The sequence below is a fragment of the Halictus rubicundus genome, chromosome 2 (assembly GCF_050948215.1).
Source record: "Halictus rubicundus isolate RS-2024b chromosome 2, iyHalRubi1_principal, whole genome shotgun sequence".
Lineage (NCBI taxonomy): Eukaryota > Metazoa > Arthropoda > Insecta > Hymenoptera > Halictidae > Halictus > Halictus rubicundus.
In genome coordinates this window covers 25,996,017-26,019,137 of record NC_135150.1, presented here as the reverse complement: position 1 = coordinate 26,019,137, position 23,121 = coordinate 25,996,017, and the positions used below count along the sequence as shown (strand labels likewise).

At 41.4% G+C, this 23,121-nt stretch overlaps 2 protein-coding genes and 1 non-coding gene across 4 annotated transcripts in view; 2 read left to right on the top strand and 1 right to left on the bottom strand.

The window, feature by feature from the left end:
• The window catches only part of LOC143363059 (uncharacterized), a 51,093-nt gene that overhangs the window by 12,772 nt on the left and 15,200 nt on the right, over window positions 1–23,121 (bottom strand). The gene's annotated exons all lie outside the window — the stretch shown is intronic.
• Window positions 6,089–10,100, top strand: LOC143362815 (uncharacterized). 2 transcript variants are annotated; one of them, XM_076803287.1, is made up of 2 exons: window positions 6,089–6,504; window positions 8,911–10,100. In XM_076803287.1, exons 1-2 carry the CDS (start codon window positions 6,121–6,123, stop codon window positions 9,349–9,351), a joined length of 825 nt encoding a protein of 274 aa, XP_076659402.1. In that variant the 5' UTR covers window positions 6,089–6,120; the 3' UTR covers window positions 9,352–10,100. The 2 variants fall into 2 exon arrangements, with proteins under 2 accessions (XP_076659402.1, XP_076659395.1); XM_076803280.1 differs by having other exon boundaries at window positions 6,089–6,534.
• Trnas-gcu (transfer RNA serine (anticodon GCU)) lies at window positions 13,285–13,366 on the top strand. Its single transcript has one exon. It is a non-coding gene; the product is annotated as a tRNA-Ser (tRNA).

Sequence of the window (23,121 nt, the reverse complement as noted above, 5' to 3'; positions counted from 1 at the left end):
TCGTCGAACGCGATAACGTCGCCCCGGGACCGATCGATCGGCCGATTAGAACCCATCGAGCGATTACACGAGCGGGCGGGCGCATCTTCGAGAACCGGAAGACCGCGCGCCGGTACGGAGCGGAGCGGAGCGGCTCGACGCCGCTCCATCTCGATTTTCCTTTTTCTTGGCCGTTCTCCTGCTTTCCACGGTTCGCTCGCGAAATAACGAGGTAACTTTTCGTTCGCATAGAAAAGCCGGCCGTCGTCTAGACGGGATGCGCTATACTAGCACGGTATATTGCGCCGGTTGAATAGCTTGTTCGAAAGTCTGCTTGGTAGTCGGCTCGCGACGGACCACTTGGTTTTTCCATACAAAGAGGATTAGCATCGGTCCTCTTACTCTTTTCTCCTCCGTGTCCCCCGTTTCCCCCTCACTACTCTCTCTCTCTCTCTCTCTCTCTTTCTTTTCCGTTCGCCTTGCGCCGGTTCACTCCCGCGAACGCGCCGTTTCCATTTTCGTCTTATTGTTTGCCAACGAGCCGTACCTACGCGATTCTTTGCTCGTCGTTGTCTGCGCATCTCGTTCGCCTCTCGAAACATCCGGATTCGAACCGAGAATGCGAGGAATAGGAATGTCCTTCGGACCTCCATTCGATTCGTCGACGTTTCTCTGTGCGTTCTTTCCACGGGGAAAATGATCCTGCGTAATCCGAGGATTCGCGTTCGATATCGACCGCGGAAAACCGTCTAGGCTAAATTGAAAAGTACAAAGCGGTGCTCGCTGGTGAATACAAAGGAGCCGAGCAACCCTCGGGACCGCGAAAATTCATTTTCATGGATCTCTTAGGGTGTCGGACCGCGCGGCGGTCGACACGGAACAGAGAACAGAGTCGTTTCGCGGCTGACACTCGCGAGACTGACGACGCGGGAGCGAGCGAGCGGAATCGGAGCTCGTCGAACGGAGAGAGCGAGCAAAAGGGACGAAAAGAGATGCAGAAACGAGACTCTCGAGTCGACGGGCTTTGCCTCGGCTAAGATACTCGAGTCATTCAAAACTACCGCGAAGAAGATCGATGAGCGCTCTCTTATCTTATGGCAACTGTTGGAATTCAACGATATCATAGCACTTGTGTACTCAAATATAAGGAATGGCAAGAGGGTTCAGGTATAAGGGACAGCGGGACCCAGTCGGGGGCGTAAATGTGGCCTTTATCCGCTTTCTCTGTCTGTGACCTTGAATGACCTTGGAATAATATAGTCACTGAATTCCTAATGAAAGGGACTAGCATTGTAGGTGCTTAAAAATGGGTGGTTCCATTGAAAAAAGTCAAGGTGACCTTGATATCTCTAAAAAAAAATGACATAAGTCAAAATTTCTTTATGGCATCCTGTCAGCCCCATTGTACCATTCAACTTTGTCCTTGCCATATTTTACGTATCTTTAGAAACAACAAAGATATTTGAGGTGCAAACGTTAGGTGACTCACCCTGTATAAGTAAATCGTGATCATATCACACTTTTCAGTCATCGAATATAACATAGCGGAGTCGCGTTTGGAAACATACTGATAGTAAATAAGAATGCTGAATAACATTGAAGGACCTTAGTATGTTTACTTTAACTACGACCATAGTATGTTTACTATTTCCTGCAAGTCTCAACCGTGATAAACGTATTCTGCTTCCATACTTTAGTTTTATACGTTTTTTCTGTCCTTGGCCTTGAATGACCTTGGACTAATTATAGTCACTGAATTCCTAATGAAAGCGACTTATCATTGTAGGTGTTTAAAAAGGGGTGGTTCCATTGAAAAAAGTCAAGGTGACCTTGATATCTCCAAAAAAATTACATAAAAACAAAATTTTTTTTTTGCATCGTGTCAGCCCCATTGTACCATTCAACTTTGTCCTTACCATATTTTACGTATCTTTAGAAAGAACAAAGATATTTGAGGTGCGAACGTTAGGTGACTCACCCTGTATATATAGCATCACCATTTATAATAAAGTTTATATCTAAAGGGTGTGTTACTCATTTCAAACGACGCATAAAGGTCATATCCAAGTTATTGTCACTGGATAAAGGTTATTTTCTAACAGCGACCTTACTCAAATTCATGAGCATGTTTTCGTTTCGTTTTTCTTTTTTTTTTTTTGTTTCTCTCGATTGGAGGAACCGGTAAAGTGTTAAAATGTCGACGCACAGGATTCTCCGAGAAAGTTAGTAGGACGCGAGCGTCGGGATAAAGAGAGACGGTGCATCGAGCAGAGTCGGGTCGGATCGGGTCGAGTTGCAACAAACGAATTCGGAACGGGTGCCTTATAAGGTAACCTTCTCTCGGATTCGTCCCGAAATTTCGTAATTACTGCTGAAACGAAGAACATTCGAGATACAAGAAGCGCGAACTCGTGTTGCGATCAAACGATCTGATTAGAGTTGAGTAGCACATACTCATAGTGTGTACACGCGCATTTAACATTAGCACTACCGAACCAGTCAAAATTACTGGCGGATGATTTTTTCTTTCACGATTACTGAAACTATGAAAACGTTTTCACGAGAAATTTTTTAATATTGGGTTGGAACGAACGTTCATAGCGTTCTTAACACTTTGACTGCCAAACTAGAAATCTCAAAAACTCCATGAAATCTAAGTAAGTTATTTAATGAAATAAAAATTGAAACAATTAAATGTACGATATTGAGTAGTCCTCCAACTTTCTTGCGTTTTACAGATCCTAATCAAATTTGGTACAACGAATATATTAAGGTGAAAATTCATTTTAAAACCTGGACAAATAATTCCGTCACCCACATATGGGTGACATGGCAGTCAACGCGTTAAAGTAAAATTCAAAGAGAAAATTAAAATATTTATTCATAGGTTTATTGAATAACATGATAAGTTGCCGAAAAAATGGCAAAGAGTAATAGAACAGAATGGAAAATATGTTATTGAATAAATCTATGACTAAATATCTTAATTTCATCTGTGAATTTTAATTTCAAAACGCTAGGAACTTTCGTTCCAACCCAATATATCTCTTCTTTGGATTACATGTTACCATAAAAATCGTATGAAACCTGAGCAAATTCAATCTTGTTGTTATTATAAAGGGATAAGTCTAAGTCACGTTTAGGGCTCGGTAGTTCCAGTGTTAAACTTATGTGAAGGACTTTGGTCCGCGCGTTAATAATCACGGCGATTTTGGTGATTATATTCTTTATTATTCTGACCTTGGAACTGACCTTAACTCTCTTCGTCCGTGACCGTGCGGGTTTATACACAACAAACGGCGCTCAAACATGCTAGACGCCTTATATTTAAAAATTTTCTGTCAATTCATCAGTTCGTTATGCTGGCAGGTTAATGGCGGATGGTCGATGCGTCAATTTGCAACACCGATGCCGGTGTAGTGGTGCGACGGTGTAGACAGACAGTGTGCACCTCGTGCCTCGATGCGACCTCGCGGCGCATCGTGAATTTGGTTATGCGAATTTCTTTACATCTACTACCTCCTTGTTCGCATTGTCCGCAACATATGTAATTTATACTTGATCGGACCATGAGCGTAGCGATAGTTCTACTAACCGCGCCAGTTCGACTAAATCGGTGACGGACACGGATCGAAACAGGGCCCGCTCTAGCGGTTACGACGCCCCGGGCAAAAAAACAAATTGCCGCCCCTTTTTAAGCACTAAGCACCGCGCTGAACAAAATGACCTATTTTTTTTTTTTAGCAAAATTGTCTGGCAAGGGTGGTCTGAAATTTTCTATTAATTGAATATTTAACGCATCAATATTTTTCTCACACTTACAGCCAAAGCCAAAATGGCGCCCCAGGCAAATGCCCGGGTTGTCCCCCCCCCCCCCTAGAGCAGGCCCTGATCAAATCTTGTCGCTCCGAAATCCGAAATATCGAAGCGCGTTTGTAAAAACATCGCGTACGCGCTAGTACTGTACGATGCTAATCGTTTGCACCGGCACAAGTTAGGTTCATAACCACTAGAACCTAGGGGGTTAACACTAGAACTACCGAGCAATAAATGCGACTGACGTACATTGCTTTGTAACAGTGACAAGACTGTGCCCATTCAGACTTCATACAACTTTTATTGTAATATGTGCTTGAATGAAGAGGTTCATTAAAAAATTTCCGATTAAAACATTTTTACAATTTCAGTGATTGTAAAAGAAGAAATTAGGAACCAGTCATTTTGACTGGTCCGGTAGTTCTGGTGTTAAGTCTGTGACTAAACTTGTCACATTTTGTTGCTCTGTATTATCGATATTATGAATTCTGACGTCAGAAACGTGCTTCAAGTTTTCGCCTTTATTTTGCAACAGAATCAAGACAAATTATAGCTGAATTTGTAGCTGGAGATATTTTCTAGTGCGCGCTGCTCTCGATTTTATCCAGAAAACTTTCAGTGATTGTAAAAGAAAAAATTAGGAACCAGTCATTTTGACTGGTAGTTCTAGTGTTACAGTCTGTTCCACAAGAGCGTGGACGCGATATCTGAGTGCAAATAAATCTTTTCTGTAAAAAAGGTTGTACAGGTCGAAAGTACATTTAAAGAACTGATACGCACTTGCTTGATAATGTGTCCAATCACCGCCATCAGCGATTATTGCTTCACAACGTCTGGGCATACTTTGAACCAGCTTTGCGGCGTATCAGACAGGAAGAGATCTCCATATTTCTCGAATACGGCGAACTAGCGTCTTCAATTTGAAAATACGCTTTCCTCGGAGTTCGTACTTCACGAGAGACCAAACATTTTCGATTGGATTGGCATCGGGGGACCGAGATTGGACATTGTTCCAATCGCGACAAACGTTTTCATGTGTCCACGCGAACCGTTTTTCGACGTGCTTTGTTGAAAGCAACGGCTTCGAAAGTGTACTACGCCGTGCAACTTTATTTTCTTCCAACCGACGTTTAATCGTTACCATGCCTATTTTTATGCCCTTTTTCGCTAACGTTGCTTGCGCTTTGCGTAAGGAAAGTGTCGGATTTTTCGAAAAAAGCTGCAGAATTGCTTCATCGTCCCTTTTCGTCGTGGCTCGCTTCGAACCTCGATCGGGGAGATCGTCGACACAATTTGTCTCTTTGTAACGTTGCACCCACTTATTTACAAATTCGCGAGACTCGTGCAGATATTTTGCTGCATTTCCAACACTCATTTTTGGCCGTTTCGAGGGCTGGCGCAAGAATGCTGCTTCGAATCGTTTAGCGTATACGGCACTCATCTCGAAATGACTTGAACTTAGTGACAGAAATGATACTAAGAGAATTGGGGCTATTGTGTATTAGAGGAGACATTGTATGTTTGGACTGGCACAATGGGGCCAGGCTGTATTGGGTATCAAATTTCACAGGTATCGCGTCCACGCTCTTGTGGAACAGACTGTAATTTTCGTCAGGTAGACGCATATACCGGGTGTCGACAAGCAACGACACTCCTCGACCGAACTCGTGAAAGGTGTTTGCGCGGATTGTTGCGACCAAGGGAAACCTGGAAAGCAGGAAAGTTTGCACAAACGGGGGGCACGTCGTATCGACGATGGTCGACCATCGCTTCGGCGCGATGGAATCAACGAAATATTCCGGGCGCGCGCGACGAAATCCACGGCCACGTTTCGTTTGGTTGGCCTAGGTAGAGTGTGGAGTAGAGTGGGCGAGCGCGATCGTGATCACGAAAGAACGGTGTGACCGACGGGCGTCGAGCGTCGAGCGTCGAGCGTTGGCTGCGCAAGCACCGACAAACCTAGTTCGACGTTGGAGAGATCTGGCAACATGGTTTGAGCAAACGCGTAGCGTTCTCAATGGCACGCGTGTACGCGACCGATCGCTGTCGGAGTTCGGAGTCGGTGGCAGTGGCTCTTCGTCTGTTGTCGAGCGTGGTCATTCACGGTGCGTTCGTGTTCGTATCGCTTGGTCGATTCCAACGGCAATTCCTTTGTGCAACGCGCAACGCTCGGTTCGGCTCGGTTCGACTCGGTTTGGTTCGTAGGCTGTGGTAGGTCGGTTGGCTATATACTCGATCGCAGCTTGTCATTCCTCGGGTTTAAAGCTGGACGCGATTACGCGGCGAGGAAGAATCGTGGCGTCGTCCCGGTGGATAACAAGCAGAATGGCGAGCCCGGATTTGGTCGGCTACACGCATGACTTTCTCACCGAGTTCATTCAACTGTACCGAAGTTTTCCCTGCTTGTGGCAGGTCAGGTACAAGGGTTATAAGGACAGGTTGCTACGGAATCGCGCGTACGACGCCCTCGTTCTCAAGCTCAGAGAGGTGAACCCGCTCGCGGACAAAGAGACCGTCATTAGAAAGATCAACACCCTAAGGACCGCGTTCAGGCGCGAGTACAAAAAGGTCCGAAGCTCCCAGAGAATGGTCAACAACCCGCGTCTCCGGTACAGGTCGTCCTTGTGGTACTACGACATTCTCAAGTTCGTCGCCGAGCAAAACGAGGCACCTTCGACGGAGGACGACCTGGACATGAAGAATCCAGCGGTCCCCGTCGACGGCTATCACGAGTCGATGGTACGATCTCGCGAGACATTTTTGCCCCTATAGACCTATCGCACTAAATCGATCGAGAACGGCGAAGCGCGAGAACTTTCGGCCACGACTTTTCTCGAAGCAACATCAGCCAACGCGACGCATCGTCGTCGTTAACGATACACATCTTCGATACGGCATCCGACCGAGTCCCTTTCTCTCTTTCTCCCACCGACGCCGTTTTGCTCTCTCCCTCTCTCTCTCTCTTCCCGCTGTCGTTCTCCCTCTCTCTTTCTCTTCGCAGACCTTTATCGATCCGAAACGTGGTCGTCGAGCCGCACGCGTTGCAGGAAATTACGCTCAAATCGGAAACCGAACAAAGACGCTCGCTTTTAGACTGGATTCCGCGCGCGCGAGAACGATGCGTCCGCGTAATCGAGTTCTCTCGAGGCATTATTTCGTCGACGAGGAAAGGAAATGCGACGCGATGCAACGCTGCTTTGGCGTGGCGTGGCACGGCGCGACGTTGCATGGCGCCGTATGGCGTGTCGACAAGCGACAGGCGACGAGAGACGACGCGTCGCGCCGCGCCGCGCCGCGCCGCGCCTTGCGCAGACGATAGCAGACGATCGCTGCGCGCCGCACAGATTACATATCGAGTCTATGGGATTTCAAGACACGAGCATATTTCGAGCTTTTACGAGCGATTCGAACATCAAACATATTTCAACGAGCCACAGCACTCTCAAACCTTCCTTCGTGAACAACAGCGGGAGCTGTCGCACGAACGCTACACCACCTGCCCTATGATTTACTTTACCTCTTACAATAACTATAACGTCTTGAAAAATCTTTCAGAAAGAAGATAACATTTATATTTTATAGTATTATATTCTCCAACTATCGACTCCAACCGAATCGAGTTTTATAAATAAGTAAACACCATATTATCTCATGTGGTCGAATTGACTGGCTACGGTAGGTAGGACAGGCGGCTATGAATATTTCTTGGACAAAAACAAAAGAAAGACGAGAAATAAATACTGAAGAATACATTGTACACATACTTTATGAAATGTCGTGAAGATAAATAGCGATGTGATCATGTTGCGATTGATGGAACTCAGATTTTAGACTGTAGGGTGAGGGAGTCAATTACTGTGGGGAACCAATTACTGTGCCTATATTGATTATACTTCTTTTTAAAGCATAATGAATATTAAAAAAGAGATATAACATTTTTTTTCATTAAAATTAGTTAACACGTTGAACGCCACGTCATTCATACGTGGGTGACGGAATTATTTGTGCAGGTTTTAAAATGTATTTTTACGTTGATATATTCATTGTACTAAACTTGATTAGGATCTGTAACATGCAAGAAAATTGGAGGATTACTCGGTATCATACATTTAAACGTCTCGTACATTTCAAGTATCATACATTTAATTTTTTGCTATTTTTATTTCATTAAATAACTTGGATTTTATGGAATTTTTCGGGTTTCTAGTTGGACGTTCAAAGTCTTAAAGGAAATTAATTACTAGACTGCGGATTTTATGCATTTATGACAAAAATGGGTAAGCACGATTCAAAGCAGTGGACATATGAAGATTTAACACTAAACCTACCACGGTCAAAATGATCTATTTCACAATCATCGAAATTATAAAAACGTTTCCATAGGAAACTACTGAATTGACTTCTCTATTTAACACTAGATTTACGGGACCCGTAAAAATGACGGGTTTTATGTTCTTTAATTTACAATTATTGGGATTGTAAAAATGCATTTATAGGAAATTTATTTAACACGTTTATTCCTTGGAACATATATTATAGTAAAAGCCTGCTAAAAATCTGGCTGAATATATATGCTTGGTATTTTTATAAAATAATCCAAACTGTCCACTTTTAGTGCTGCGTAAATCTAGTGTTAAGCACATATTGTAATGAAAATCCTACAAAGTTTGAGTAAATTCAATCTTCACCCTTCCATAAGACGTTCCACTTGTGTATACTTTGTGCTCGGATAGGTTCAGTGTTAAGGGCACCAGCGCATTAGTTCCAGCTGACTAAAATAATTAAAAGAATTTTATTTCGCTCCTGCGTCTTGCAATCAAAATATTTTTTATTCTGCACGAAGATCCGCAGTCTATTGATTACGTACATGTTCAGCAGATTCTGTTCGAATTCTTCGCCACGGGACCGACTCGATGTCACAGCGTGAAGGGTAAACCCTTCGCCTCAACTAAAATATGTATAAATAGAATTCGATGTAAAATATCGTTCGCGACCCCTCAGAGGGAAGTTTCTACACACCGAGGAGAAAAAGTTTGATTTTTCATTTTTCCCACGTGCATCCGCGCGAGTCTCAACTTTGTTCTTTTTTTCTGTCTGTTCATTCTCTCCCTGTAGTTTGTTCAAGCGGACGTGGACAAGATCGAGCCACCGTCTCCGGTGCCATCGCGGGAGGCCAGCCCGGAGCCGACCTTCCAGCCGGTGATCCTGGAGACGGAAGGATCGTACACGAGGAGGGTCTCGTCGTCCGTTTCCGGTGTCGACGGGTTCAAGAGGAAACTCCAGCAAGAGAATTACCCCGGCGATCGTCCGACGAAGGAGCCTGCCCGAGAAACGTCCCCGAGACCGTTCGCCACCTGCGTCACCGACGACGAGTTCGACACGTTTGGCCGTTACGTCGCCAGCAAATTGAGAAAGTCGATGCCCCGGCAGAGCATCATCGCCGAGAAGGTGATCGCCGATGTTCTACTAAGAGCGAACCTCGGCACCCTCGACGAAACCACGTCCCTCACGGAGAAAGTACCATCTCGTTGCTTCCTCGTGATGGGCGATCGCTGAACAACCTGCTCCGACCTCCAATGTATCGTTAGACCCGCGGATTTTTATGTTCGCCGGTTATTCTCGATCCTCTGCGTTATCCTCTTTCCCTTTGTTCCTTGTTTTCGAGCCTTATACGGTGAATTCTCGTTACGAGTCAGCTGCGCCGTTCTGGCGACTGACTCTTAGACGAAAGCTGACAGGGCACGCTGGAAACCCAAGAGTCACATCCGTCTGTAAGTCATAAGTACGGATTTGATGCATTTATGAGAAAAATTAGTAGGTGTTATTTTAAGTGGGAGAAATAATAGAAAAATTTGAACATACTACTATATTATTTTCAGTCTTCTGAGCACAATGAGAAAGGAAATAAATGTCTATTTCACTCCAGTTCGTTGCAATTCAGGTGAAAAATTTTTATTTTGCATAAAGATCAGTCTAGTCATAAGCCTATAGCTATAACCTATAGCTAACCGATAGTGACAAGAAGACTGAGAAAATGTCTTTCTCTGATACAATGTTGCACCGCGGTGGGTAGTTCCACTGACTCCAAATCGTAAGGTTGGCGCTGACTCGTAACGAGAATTCACTGTATTGTTTCTAAACAAGGCTCGACATCTGTCATCTGTTGCAACATCGATTACCAAAACTTCCAACTATCATAAGTTTTGGTTACGGTTCCAACCTCGCTTCTGAAACGGTTCCAGAATGAGTTCTTGTATCGACTTACTGTAAATATACACATTTTTTGCAAGATCATTATGTATAAGGAGAAACGTTTGTACATGTTATGGGTTTTTAATAAAGCAAGTAAATCAAGCAACCGCATATTTTTCATACTCCAACACACTATTATTCGCCATTAAATGTAGATAAATTAATCTCCGATTGTTTTCGATTTTTATCTCATTTTATATTGTGAGTACGTTGAATAATATCCTGTTCTTTTGTATTCGAACGAATCGGTGGAGCATCACTTGTAGCGTCCGGCTTCATCGACGAGCAGTGGAAGTCCGAAAACCAAAACGGGAACCGTAACCGAAACAGACAATATTAGAATTCCGAACGAAGGTTCTCCAGAATCGATTTAGTCAGAATCTTTATGTAATGTTGGAAACGTTGCGAGCCCTGCACGCATAAGAAACAAACGCATATGCGTACATACGTGTAGGTATAGGTATAGGCGTGAGAGCCCTGTTTGGAACTCGTGCAGCGTCGAAATCGACGTGGACGCAAGAAGGCGCAAGAAAATCCACTTTGCGCGAACTCGTGCGCAACTACGGTCGAGTGCAGGTCGCAGTGCGGACGAACGGAAACTGGCGATCAGCCAATCAAAGCAACCTTTCCTCCGCGTCTATGGCGAACCGCATCGAACACGTTTCTTTCTCGGTGTAGCAACTACATACCGTCGTTGATCTATCCAAAGACCCTGTTCAGATCAGGCGTTTTACGCGCGTTTCAAGTACAGTGCTCCCAAATCGCCAAAACGTGGTCAGAACCTCACAACTTATTCAAAAATTATTGGTTCTGCTTGAAAATTGGTATTAGACCGTTTTTGGAGTGGCTGATCACGAATCTGAACTTGTCTCATATTGACCTGAACGAGGGGAAAGACTAATTCTCCGGATAGCAAACTCTACCCTTTGTATCGTATAAAGTGGGTATTCTATTCGCACTTCATAGTTCCCAAAGAAGAAATAACTGAAGAATTGCTGGTCTTTTTACGTACGATAAGATCCCATAATCAAAAATATAGGTTTCCATTTGAAAAAACAAAGTTGACCTTCGAATGACCTTGAAAACGTCACCCAAATAAAAAACTGATACCGCCTTGTGACAATAGGGAAATAATTATAGCAGACAAAGAGGGGAGAAAAATAGCTTCAAAAGGGATAGGAGAGATAGCGATAGACCAAACAAATGTAAATCGTAGAATCAGATTATCTAGTGTATTATGCGTTCCAGATTTCAATTCAAATTTACTGTCAGTTGCGAAGTTTGCGGACCGTGGGTTTAGGGTGAAATTTGATAGGGATAGTACAATAGTGTACAAAGAAAACCATGGAGTACAAATGAAAGCTGTGCGTAAAGGTAATGAATATTATGTTCAAGGAGATATTGTGGCCGAAGAAAAGGCAACTGTTACCAAAGAAGAAAATATTTGGCATAGAAGACTTGGACATGCGAATGAAAGAATGATACAAGAGATGAGATTGAATGTGACCACGCGAGAGAGATGCACGTGTTATAACGTCTGTTGTATATTTGTTATTAATATAACTAAAAGGTAGAACAAACGAGTGAGTGTTATATAGTAGACTAATATCCCCAACACCTTGGACACGTGTTTTACACTTTTTTAAATATCTTTCATACTTTTCGGGATATTCGGCTGGAAAGTTTTCAAATGAACAGCCGGTATAAAAACAGCGTTCGTGTTTGAAAAATAGAGAAAAATTTCGGATGTATGATTCTTTATAAAAAATTGACACTCTATTCAAAATCTGTTTAAATTTTAGACTTAGTGCATATCTCTCACAGTTTAACAAGAAATGCAAGGAAAGCACATGAAGTACCTACTCTGCGTTACAAAAAACAGTGCTACGACCACAGAGGCACCTAGAGGCAGCTAATTTGTTTTAGAATTGCAAGATAATACTATGTAGTAGATGCTCCAACAAGTTTTAGCGATGGACCGTGCGGGACTTGCAACTTTTACTCTACATCTTAAAAATTTATGCCTTCACTTTTACTCTCTCTTTTGCATACATAGTGATCAGTTAACAATAAACATTTGGCACTGAAAACTACGCAACTTACCTCCACAAACAGCATCCATAATGCACAATTAAAATCGAAACGTTTCAAGACAATTTGTACACTGTGCACTTAAAATTCGCAATGTGCTTCACAAGCTTAAAAAGGTACGGTCTAATGACCTCGAAGTTCGGACTGTGACTGTTGGTCAGTTATAAAAAAAAAACGACTGTAACCAAGATTACTTACTGTTACTGTAACCAACCGCATACTTAAAACTTACCTAGCCGAAAGTTCATATTTTAGGTTTTGGCCACGTTTTCCGGCTTCGGGACCACTGTGTGCGAAGGCGTCGCTATCCGATCTTTTTTCTCTTTTCTCTCGTGAATTTTGTACAGCATGCAGCGACGCCTTTGTGCCGACACCTCGAACATCTGAACAAGGTCAAATGCTGGGTCCACACTGAGTTGTTCGCGAACAACTCGCGAGCTGCCCGCTGGCAACAGGAAACAGTGTTTGCTCGCCGAGTACATCAAAGATCGATTTTGCTCGAAAGACGCAACACGCAACACCGTTCGAAACTGCGAGCTTTATTTTCGGTTCGCCGTCGTCGAGAAAGTTTCCGTCAAGATTTTGCGTAACGCGAAATTCCAGCCGTTATCTCCGCCGTAAATCGCTCGAAACTTTTGCAATAACGGTTTCGTCGGTTTAATCGATCGGCCGGTGCTTATTACGCTGCAAGCGATTTATGACTTGGGGAAAAAAAACGGGCCCACCGGTCTTTGTTCGCGCGATTCCTTCTTTTCGAGCACCTCGGAAAAAGTTTCGTCCCCTTTTCCGTTCGACGAGGGAACTTTACGCGTAAAAAGAACGCATCGTCGCGGCGCTCATCTGTTGCAAGCACATACACACGTCCAAGCATGTACGGGGAACGACCAATGCGTTGGTCGGTCGAAATAAACATCGATATCGAAATAAAACGTTTTCCTGCTACAACGCCTATCGCGTTTAATACCACGAACCGTTCTTCTCTTCCTCCATGATTCTTCGTGTTGGTATTCCCGCGTCGAACAGCGACGATAATATTCGCGAGCAAAAAGTCCATCGTTCTTTCTGCTCGATGAATAATGAAGAATCGTTCCATCGATTCCCGAACCAATAATGTGTACCGTATATTTGGATCCAGATCCAGCCGAAGACGAGGTGGCCGAGTGGTTAAGGCGTTGGACTGCTAATCCAATGTGCTCTGCACGCGTGGGTTCGAATCCCATCCTCGTCGATCAACTTTTTTTTTCTTTCGTTCTTCGAGGCTCGATCGTTCGACCAAAAGATTTCTCGATATCTTTTTACCATTGCATTAAAAAAAAATCCGGGAACAATTTTTCAACCTCCTAACAACATGTTACCCGCCGAAAACTTGCCAACAGACTCCTCAACGATATTTTCAAGATGATCATTCCTCAAAGAATTTCGATCGGAGTATGCATCGTAATGTTACGACAAAAATTCATTCTGAACCCTTTGTACTCGGATAACCTACTAGCTATTCGAATTTATTCGTCAATCAACGCTTTATTTCAAATGTAAGATTAGATTTGGAACGCAGTTTGATCGATATAAATTTAATGAAACAGAAATGCTCGATCTTGCAATTTATTGTAATTACCAATACTCTTTTCGTGTCCTCTCGAACGGGACATCCGAGTTGTTGGTTAGATTTACGTTGTCCTCTTCGCGACTTATTTGTTAGAGGCAGCAGCTGAGCGCGATGGGTTAAAAGAATAATTTAAAAAATCACTCACGGGCGCGGAATTGAAATCAAGCAATGACTATAATAAATTTGAAAAAAGTAAAGCAAAATGAAAAATAATTACATTTTTATTCGATAAGAAATTAACAGTTTATTAACGTTAACCGCATCGCAATAGAGATTCGGTCCGACGTTATGTATACAAACGCACTTACCTGGTTAACACTAAACCAACCGACATTTCATGTGTACCAAATCCTACCATGAACGGTCAAGTGACCGCTTAAAAAAAAATATGTATCTTAATATAGAAAGACATGCTATGAAATTTTTTCGGAAAGTAAACAATAAAGAAAGTTGTGAATATTGCAAAATGGGTTGTATGTATATTATAGGAAAAGTCAATAAGTTACAGTAATATGGCGATACAGTAACGTTGTATACAAGAAATACTAAACGAAACTTCAAAAACGGTCATTTGACCGCGCGTTGGTAGGTTTAGTGTTAAGATTACAAACAGCAGCGAGGCTGTTGAAAAGTAAAAGGAGATCGTAATTGCTAAATATTTCGGAATCGTTACTCACGTCGGTGGTCGGTAACGAAGAGATCCTACGGGCAGGAAGATACTTTTCTTCGGAGAAGGCCATGTTTTCTTCGTTGTCGTTCGTCGCATCCTCGGAATTGGGTCGCCGAGGGCACGAGCGTTCGATTCTTCAATTTTCTTAGTTGGTGGACGCGAGAAGCGAGGAATTCGCGATACGTGTAAGTATGCGGGCACACGATCGTACGCGACTGCACCGGTCAAATAAACTCTCCGAGTGAACGGTGCCCGAATGTAGGGGATACGTTCGAGAGAACGCGAAAGATTTACGACCCTACCCAACCCAATCCGGATCCCGATCCCGATCCCGATCCCGATCCCGATTCCGATTCCGATCTTGTCTTTGAATGATCGTACCGACCGGACCGTGGACCGCGCCGCGCCTACACTTCGAACGATCTGCTTTCTCCATTTTCTCGTGCACGAGAAGATTCAAGCTGTTATCAGCGTTAACCTGGGAGCAGTTTCCCCTTAAAAATGCATCACAGTTTAGGGGCACTTTCCGAGCGCGCTCCACTTGGCCCGTGCTCTCGGACAGAAAGCTTCGTAAACTACGCGATTGCTTTAAAAATAAAATAGCTCTCGCGTCGCGGTACATCCTCGTGCCACGCCATGTTGCTTCGAACAGCGTTTCTAGCATAGCGAGTTAACCAGTTAGCTGTTGCGACCTCTTTGAAAAATGTGTACCTAAGTTGCGTCGCAAAAATCAACCGCTGTTTGAATTATAGCTGTTTTGACGAGTATACTCGTCATGACACAAAATATTGCCATTTCTTCATGCACAGCACTGGTTAACCTGAGACGACTAACCTTCCGTTAAAATCGGCGGCCGGAATATTAGAATTTTGCGATATCGTACGATATCGCAATATTTCAAATAATCCTTACAGCACAATGGAAGAGCGTACGTGTCAAATAATAATAATAATAGATACGCGTGAGCGCTGTGGGCGCGTATACGTGTTAACCGAATTTGGCACTGCGAGCGCTGTCAGCGTGTTTACACAAACGCACGTAAAAGACGTGCGGCGCGTATTCGATACACTTATCGAAAGTATAACGTCACCGAAAGGGGCTTATAAATTCCATACGTGACATTGGAATTTGATTTGCCTCGTTTCGTCGTGAAGCGTCCATGTATTTCTTATCGAGTAAAATGTATTCGATTAGATCCGTGGTTTTTAATTGAATTTCACGAATGCTTGGCAATAACGTTGCTCCCAGGACGGTTTGGTTATATCTAGGGTTAAATGGATGCGTCTCGTGCACGAGCAAGGAGTAGCCCCACGATTTCGTGGATAGTTTATGCAATAGGTACTCTTTTATGTTCGAGGAAAGGCAACAGGCATCGAGTAACGCGGAATCGGTTCGAATCACGAGCGAAAGGGAAATTTATGGCGCATCGTCGTACCTACGCGACGCATCGCATTACGAACGAAAACATGTCCGAAAGAAGCGAGAACAATGTGTCGTAACATTTTCTCTGTCGACGAAATACGCTTTGAACGCGACAAAACTGTATTCGCCTCTTCGACACCTACGAGCCCTTGGGACGAAACGATCGTTTGCATTTCTTTGCTTTTTCTTTTTCTCGTCCCCGTGACGTTTGTTAGCAACAAATTAATATCGTTTAAGAAAGTGGAAGAATGAACAATATATATCTCTATTTGCTGGTTAATGTCCTAACGTACGAGGCATAAAACGACCATTGTTTATTGTTCATACTGGCGTTTGCAGACCTATCACTCCATCTACCGAAGATAATAAGAATTATTTTGTATTATTTGTTGATGGCAAAAAAAAACAAATGAACGAACGAACGAATGAATCACGATCTCAGAATCTCTTTTCTAAACAGAGACTTCGAAGTATCCATTTGATACTTAGTTACAATGGCCGGACTGTGGGGGCCAAACGTAAACAGTCTGAAGATGCAGGAGGACCTTGGTTTCCTTTCGGGGTTCCAACGGTTTTCCATATGCAGTCAGTCAAAGCTAAGTCTTCGTTCAGCAAAGAGCTCTCTTCCGCGCCGTATAACAAAGAACAGTTTGAGTTGAAACACCGTGTATGTACATTCAATTATAACCCATTTCCAATAGGTTATGGGCCCAGTTAACGCGTGAACACTCTTTTGATACAAAAAGAAAAACTGTGTTCCTAAACTGTATTTAAGTTATCTTTAATTAAGCATATACAGTGACCAGTGACATTTAATTTAGTAATATTTAATCAGTGACATTTAACTTAGTGATATTTACTTCGTTGACATTTAATTACGGTGTTATTATGTATAGATAGTGTTTAGTATATTTAAATATGGAAAATTTGAAAATGAGAAGGAACATTAAACCTTTTGATGGTGAGAGATACAGTATATGGAAATTAAGAATTCGGTCACTATTGAACGAATTAGATGTATCGAAAGTGATAGATCAGAACATTCCAGAAACATTAAACGCCGAATGGATGAGGGCGGAAAGAATCGCGAAAAACACTATAATAGAATTCTTATCGGATTCCTTTTTGGGTTTCGCGCAAACCGGAAGCACGGCGAAGGAAATCATTAAAAACTTGGATTCTGTATATGAGCGAAAAAGTCTCGCAATGCAATTAGTTTTGAGAAAGAAACTTTTAGGTTTAAAATTACGTGACGGGGCACCATTAGTTGAACATTTCACCGTATTTGACGATTTGATTACGGAACTATTAGCCGCCGGTGCAAAATTAGAAGAGACTGATAAAACGTCGCATTTATTATTAACTTTGCCTTCTACTTACGACGGTGTAATAACCGCAAACGAAACTTTGTCAGAGGACAATTTTACTTTAGCTTTCGTCAAGACGCTTTTATTACGTCATGAAGTGAAATTAAAAACTGAAAGTAATTCCTCAAGGGCGAAAGTACTTCGAATACAAAGAGTACACAATTTTAAACGAGATCGTGCAGGATTTGAAAGGTCTTTTCAAAGTAATAAAAAATATAATAAAATATTACCGAACCAGTTCTTTAAAAATAATAAATTTGAACAAGTGAAATGTCATTATTGTGGAATAAAAGGACATAAAATTCGGGACTGTTTCCGCCATAAGAAAAACCAGCAGTATTACGAAGAAAAGAAGAGGACGGTACAGACAATTCAAGTGGCAGGTCGCAGGTAGAAGCTTCAGGTTTCGCGTTTATGCTTGGAAACCTGGAAACACATGGTACCGAAGGACTGACCCTACTCGACTCAGGGGCCTCGGACCACCTTGTGAATAGGGACGATTACTTTACGACCTATGACACGTTGCAGCCACCATTAGGATTTCAGATGCAAAGAACGGAACTTTCACCATGGCAACAAAGAAGGGAAACATCCATGCGACGAGCAACCGTGAGGAGGATGCAGCAGGCAGGGATGTGCATCAACTTTGATGAGGTAGGTGTTCACATAATTAACCCTTATCACTCGAATGGCGACTCTAAGGCGCCACTATAAATTGCTACACTATTATTTAAAACAATTTTTATACTATATTGGTATCTAGGAAATTCATAAAAAATGTCAGTGTTGTAAGTACGAGTGATAGACGTCACATGCATAAAAGGAAATAAATTATATAAAGGAAATAAATAAATTATGCACAACGAAAATATTCTAGGTTAGAAGAAATGGTTTTAAAACAGCTTCGAGCGAAAAGGGCTAAAGACGGTAAATCGGTAATGTGTGGTCAGCCCTGAGATAATTTAATATGTATTAAATTTAAAATTGATATAAAAAAGATAAACAGTCTTTCACGTGTTCACAACGCTATCAACAATAACTATGAACTGTGGCATAGACGACGATTGGGTCACATTGGAAAGGCTAAATTTATACAGTTGAGGGATAAACAAATGGTAGACGACATACATACATAGAACCAGTACTGGGCAAAATAGTACAGTCAAATCTGTTTTTGTGCGGTAGATAGGGACGGCATAAAAGAAACGGCACAAAAATATTCAGAAACTTCATAAATAGCTATACCAAATAATTTTTTACAACATTAAAGAAATGTTTTTATGCGATGGAGAGGGACCGCATAAAAAAAGTCTCACTTAGAAAATATGTCAAAGATTTACGAAATAGCGAGAAAATGCTTTCTAAACAAAATAAAGAATTAAATTACACATGGAAACATTTTTAAAAAAATTTAATTTCTCATTTTAAACATGGAGAAATTTTCAAAATGCACATAATTCAATACTACTCGTCGTGTTATTATGCCAACACCGTTGGCATTCATATACCGCAAAAAAAAAAAATCGTACAAAACAAATTGCACAAAAAAAAAATCGCATAGAAAAAGACCGCCCAAAAACAGGTTTGACTGTACTTGAAATAGAAAATAGTAAATAGTTTATTTTATTTTTAGGACATACTTGTAATCATGCAAATGAATTGTTTTATTTATAAGAAAAAGTTTTTGCTATTTAAACATAGTATTCTATTTGGAAAGTATTGAAAATAGTGAGACTTATTTTGTAACTTATACTTTTCTGATATTTTGTTGCGCGTAATGTTATTACGACATTGTCGTCCGTTTATCAATATGTTACATGCAAATATTGGTAATTAAGCTACAAATAATACTTTGTCAACTATTACATTTGCTCAACTTATTTTCATTGTAAGGAAATATTTGAAATACATATTTAAAATACAACAGTAAAATATTTTATTTTATGTATCTGGTTATCAAAATAAAAGTATTTTATTTCCCGGAATTTTTCGTTGTACTTAAAGTAGTATTTTATTTGAACCACATTAAAGTATTCTATTTAAAATAGTATTTTAAATATTTTTTCTCGAAATTTTGCCCAGGACTGCATAGAACATATTAAAATTGTTACACCAAACGATGGCTTATGTGAAGCTTGTATAAATGGTAAACAAGCAAGATTACGGTTTGAAAAAGCTAAGGACAAAAGTCATATAAAACGACCATTGTTTATTGTTCATACTGACGTTTGCGGACCTATCACTCTACCTACCGATGATAATAAGAATTATTTTGTATTATTTGTTGATGAAAACAAAAACAAACGAACGAACGAACGAATGAATCAACGATCTCAGAATCTCTTTTCTAAATAGACACTTCGAAGTATCCATTTGACACTTAGGTTCAAGGGCCGGACTGTGAGGGCCAAACCTAAACAGTCTGAAGATGTAGGGTGACCTTGGTTTCCTTTCGGGGTTCCAACGGTTTTCCATCTGCAGTCAATCAGACCTAATATTTCTTTCAGTAAAGAGCTTTCTCCCACGCAAAAAGATGATACCGTCCTAAGGTCAATAGCAGCCTTTTTGGCACAAATTGACAAACCAATTTAATTTAATCATAGCACGCCCAAAAGTAAATTGAGTACAAATTGAATATAAGACCAAAGACATTGCGCACATTCTATATATGACATATTGTTTTACATTAGATTTACTGCGTTTCAAAATTTTAAAAATTTAGATACTGTACAGTCTACCATTGTTAGGACTATCGTTAGGTTAATAACAGAGTGCAATGTAGAAATAGACACAAGCTGACATAAGGAAAATAGAATAAGACACTCCACGCTAAGAGTTGAAATTAGAAATTAGATTCCAAAATCGTGGAGGAAACAATATTACACGCTAACATTTTAGTAAATAAGATTAATTCGTACGTAAGTACCGGCTCAATAACAAGTAAGGGAAATCTGTTATAAATCGTTGTATGACTAGTTTGCTTTGGGCAAATAGAGCTCTGGCTCTCCAACGCCATCTCTATGTATAATAGAGTAAAGAATAAACCAACCAACCAACCGTTTCTCCCACGCCGTATAATAAAGAACAATAGTTAGGTTATTTCGCAAAGGAATACTGTAATTTATAGTCTACTATATATTTATAGTATATATTTATACTATATATTTATAGTTTGTTTTTTTCCGAAAACGCTCTCGAAAAAACTGTGTACAGGAAACCGACGAGACACCAAGCGGAGACGATAAAATCGAATGAAATTGTTTGCTATCTTCTCGAGTATGAACAAACAAGGAAGATGACTAATTACTTCTTTTGTTCCTGAAGTTGTTAGATCGATAACAAACGCTATCGAACAATTGCGAATATTTTTGCCCGAGATAGATCCTGAGATACGGAGATACGAATTCTTAACGCAATTTCAATTATACCATAATTCTGCTTAATTAAGTTTTTTTTTTTAATTTTTTATTTGCTCAATTATGTCGTTACCGACTCCGTGACAGGGAAGAGTTGATCCGAGACCACGACTCTACAATAACAAGAAGTAAAAAACGCATATATGCCCGGCTAGCTCAGTCGGTAGAGCATGAGACTGAGTCGGCTGCCGACCGTTGACCGAACAGGACGTGTTAGCATCCAGTCAACTTCAGCTCACTGTTTCTTTGGTTAACCTATACGCCGCGGATTCGTATAGTGATATTATATGCGAATCCTTTATCGCTGAACATTTATATAGTGCGGTATAGTACTTTTATTAACCGAATCTTGATTCCCGGGTCGCAGCAGGATTCCCTGCTCGCCCATGGATCCGATGGCGAGCTTCCCTTCTCCGAAAACCAAGCGTTCCATCACGTCGGATTCGGAGGACGGGGAGAGCCCCCAGCCCGGCACCAGCTCCGAATTCAGACGGCCGAAGGTACCTAAACTGAATTCGCTTCAGCTAGAGCTCCTCTACAAAGACTTTCTAAAAGAAAATAATGTGCCATCTAACAATAAGGTTAAGCCTAACCTAAAGGTGGCCCGCGGACCTGTTACAAACACGCTGGTCAAGGGGGCAGTGCAGGCCTCTTCTACAACCAACCTCACTCCTATCGATGGCATGGCCTCCGAAATTTGGGAAACTCCCAAAAAAACAAGCAAAATCCCCCAAACCGACACACCTTCACCTATTCTTGACGCTGCTAACTTCAATAGATTTCAACCGCTCTCGAACAAAAACACTATTGATCAAGATGCCTCCTTCACTACAAACAGCCACTCTGTCAAATCAACATCTAAATTTGGCAAACCGCCTCCAATTTTCACATTGAATTCCACGATTCATGAATTGATAAATATTATCGTAGCTCTGGGCATCCCCAAAAAAGCCTTCCTAATTAAAGAAGTCAAAAAGGACTCTCACACCATCTATGCCAGCGACACCGATATTCACACCACCATTTGCGATGGGCTGATTGATAAGAAGATCCAATTCTATACATTCACGCAAAAACACTTGAAACCCATTTCAATCATTTTAAAAGGCATCAGAGGCTCATTCAGCCCAGAGGAAATAAAACAGGAATTAGAAGATCTAGGGATACCCAATTTAAAAATCACAAATCTCGCCAAATTCTACTATAATAAAAGCACACCTGAAAAACACCATTTCATTGTCCAACTCTCCAGCGATAGCAAGACTACAGACCTCTTCAAGATAAAAGCCATAGCATACCAAAAAGTCCACTGGGAACACCTCAGAAAACAAAAAATATTTCAATGTAAAAAATGTCAAAGACTTGGCCACGCCAGCAAGAATTGCCATCTGCCGTTCCGTTGTGTCAAATGCTCCCTGACCCACGAGCCAGGCAAATGCAGCGTCGAAACCCTTAACAGTCGTGACAATCTCAAATGCGCCAATTGTAATCAACAAGGTCACCCTGCCTCATACAAAGGATGTCCCTTTATCAAATTTGCTCTCGCAAATAAAAAAGAGCAAAAGACTTCCCAAACCCGCTCAACCCTAAGAAACCTCAACCGTATCTCTGCCACCATCAGGGAAAATACTTCATATGCTCAAGCAGCCAGCCTTCAAGATCCCAAACAGCCCCCGCCTACGAAGACCACTCATCCCCCCCAGCCCGTATACGTAACGCCCAATCCAATAACTGCCCGAGACGACTCCAGCAACCCCAATTCAATCAACCCTCCTAGCTGGGTAACCGATTTAAAAAATGAATTAACCATATTAGTTTCAACCCAATTTAAAACATTAGCTGCACAAATTTCTGCTAACTCCGAAAAAATTGAATTCATTCTAAATACAATTTTCAATAGAGATCATGGACCATAACTTCACACTCAGCAATCAAATTAGAATAGCGGCAATCAATGTCAACTCAATAATAGCCAACTACAGAAGACTAGAACTTTGCCAATTTTTAAAAAACTACGTTCATGACATAATATTTCTATCAGAAACTAAGCTCAACCCCTCCCATAAAATCTCATTTAAAGATTATACAATAATTAGAAGAGACAGACCAAATGCTATTCAAGGGGGTGGTACGGCCATTCTAATTAGCAAAAACTTATCATTCGAAGAAGTTACACACCCATCCTCTGCAAATAATGAAATATTAGAATACACCATCATCAAATTAAAATTAAACAATAGTAATATATTATTTCTAGTCAGCGCATATGCCAAAAATGACAGCCGAAGTCTATTTTTATCAGAGTTAGATTTTCTTTTCGATAGCCTTAAGTTACATAATATTAACACTTACTACATTGTAGCGGGAGATTTCAATGCCAGAAGGAAAACCTGGGGCGACAGATGTGATAACCAAAGAGGCAGATACTTTAGACAATGGGAAACAAATCACAATTTTAAATTCAAACTTAAAATCATCACACCGGCTTTCGCCACATTCAAA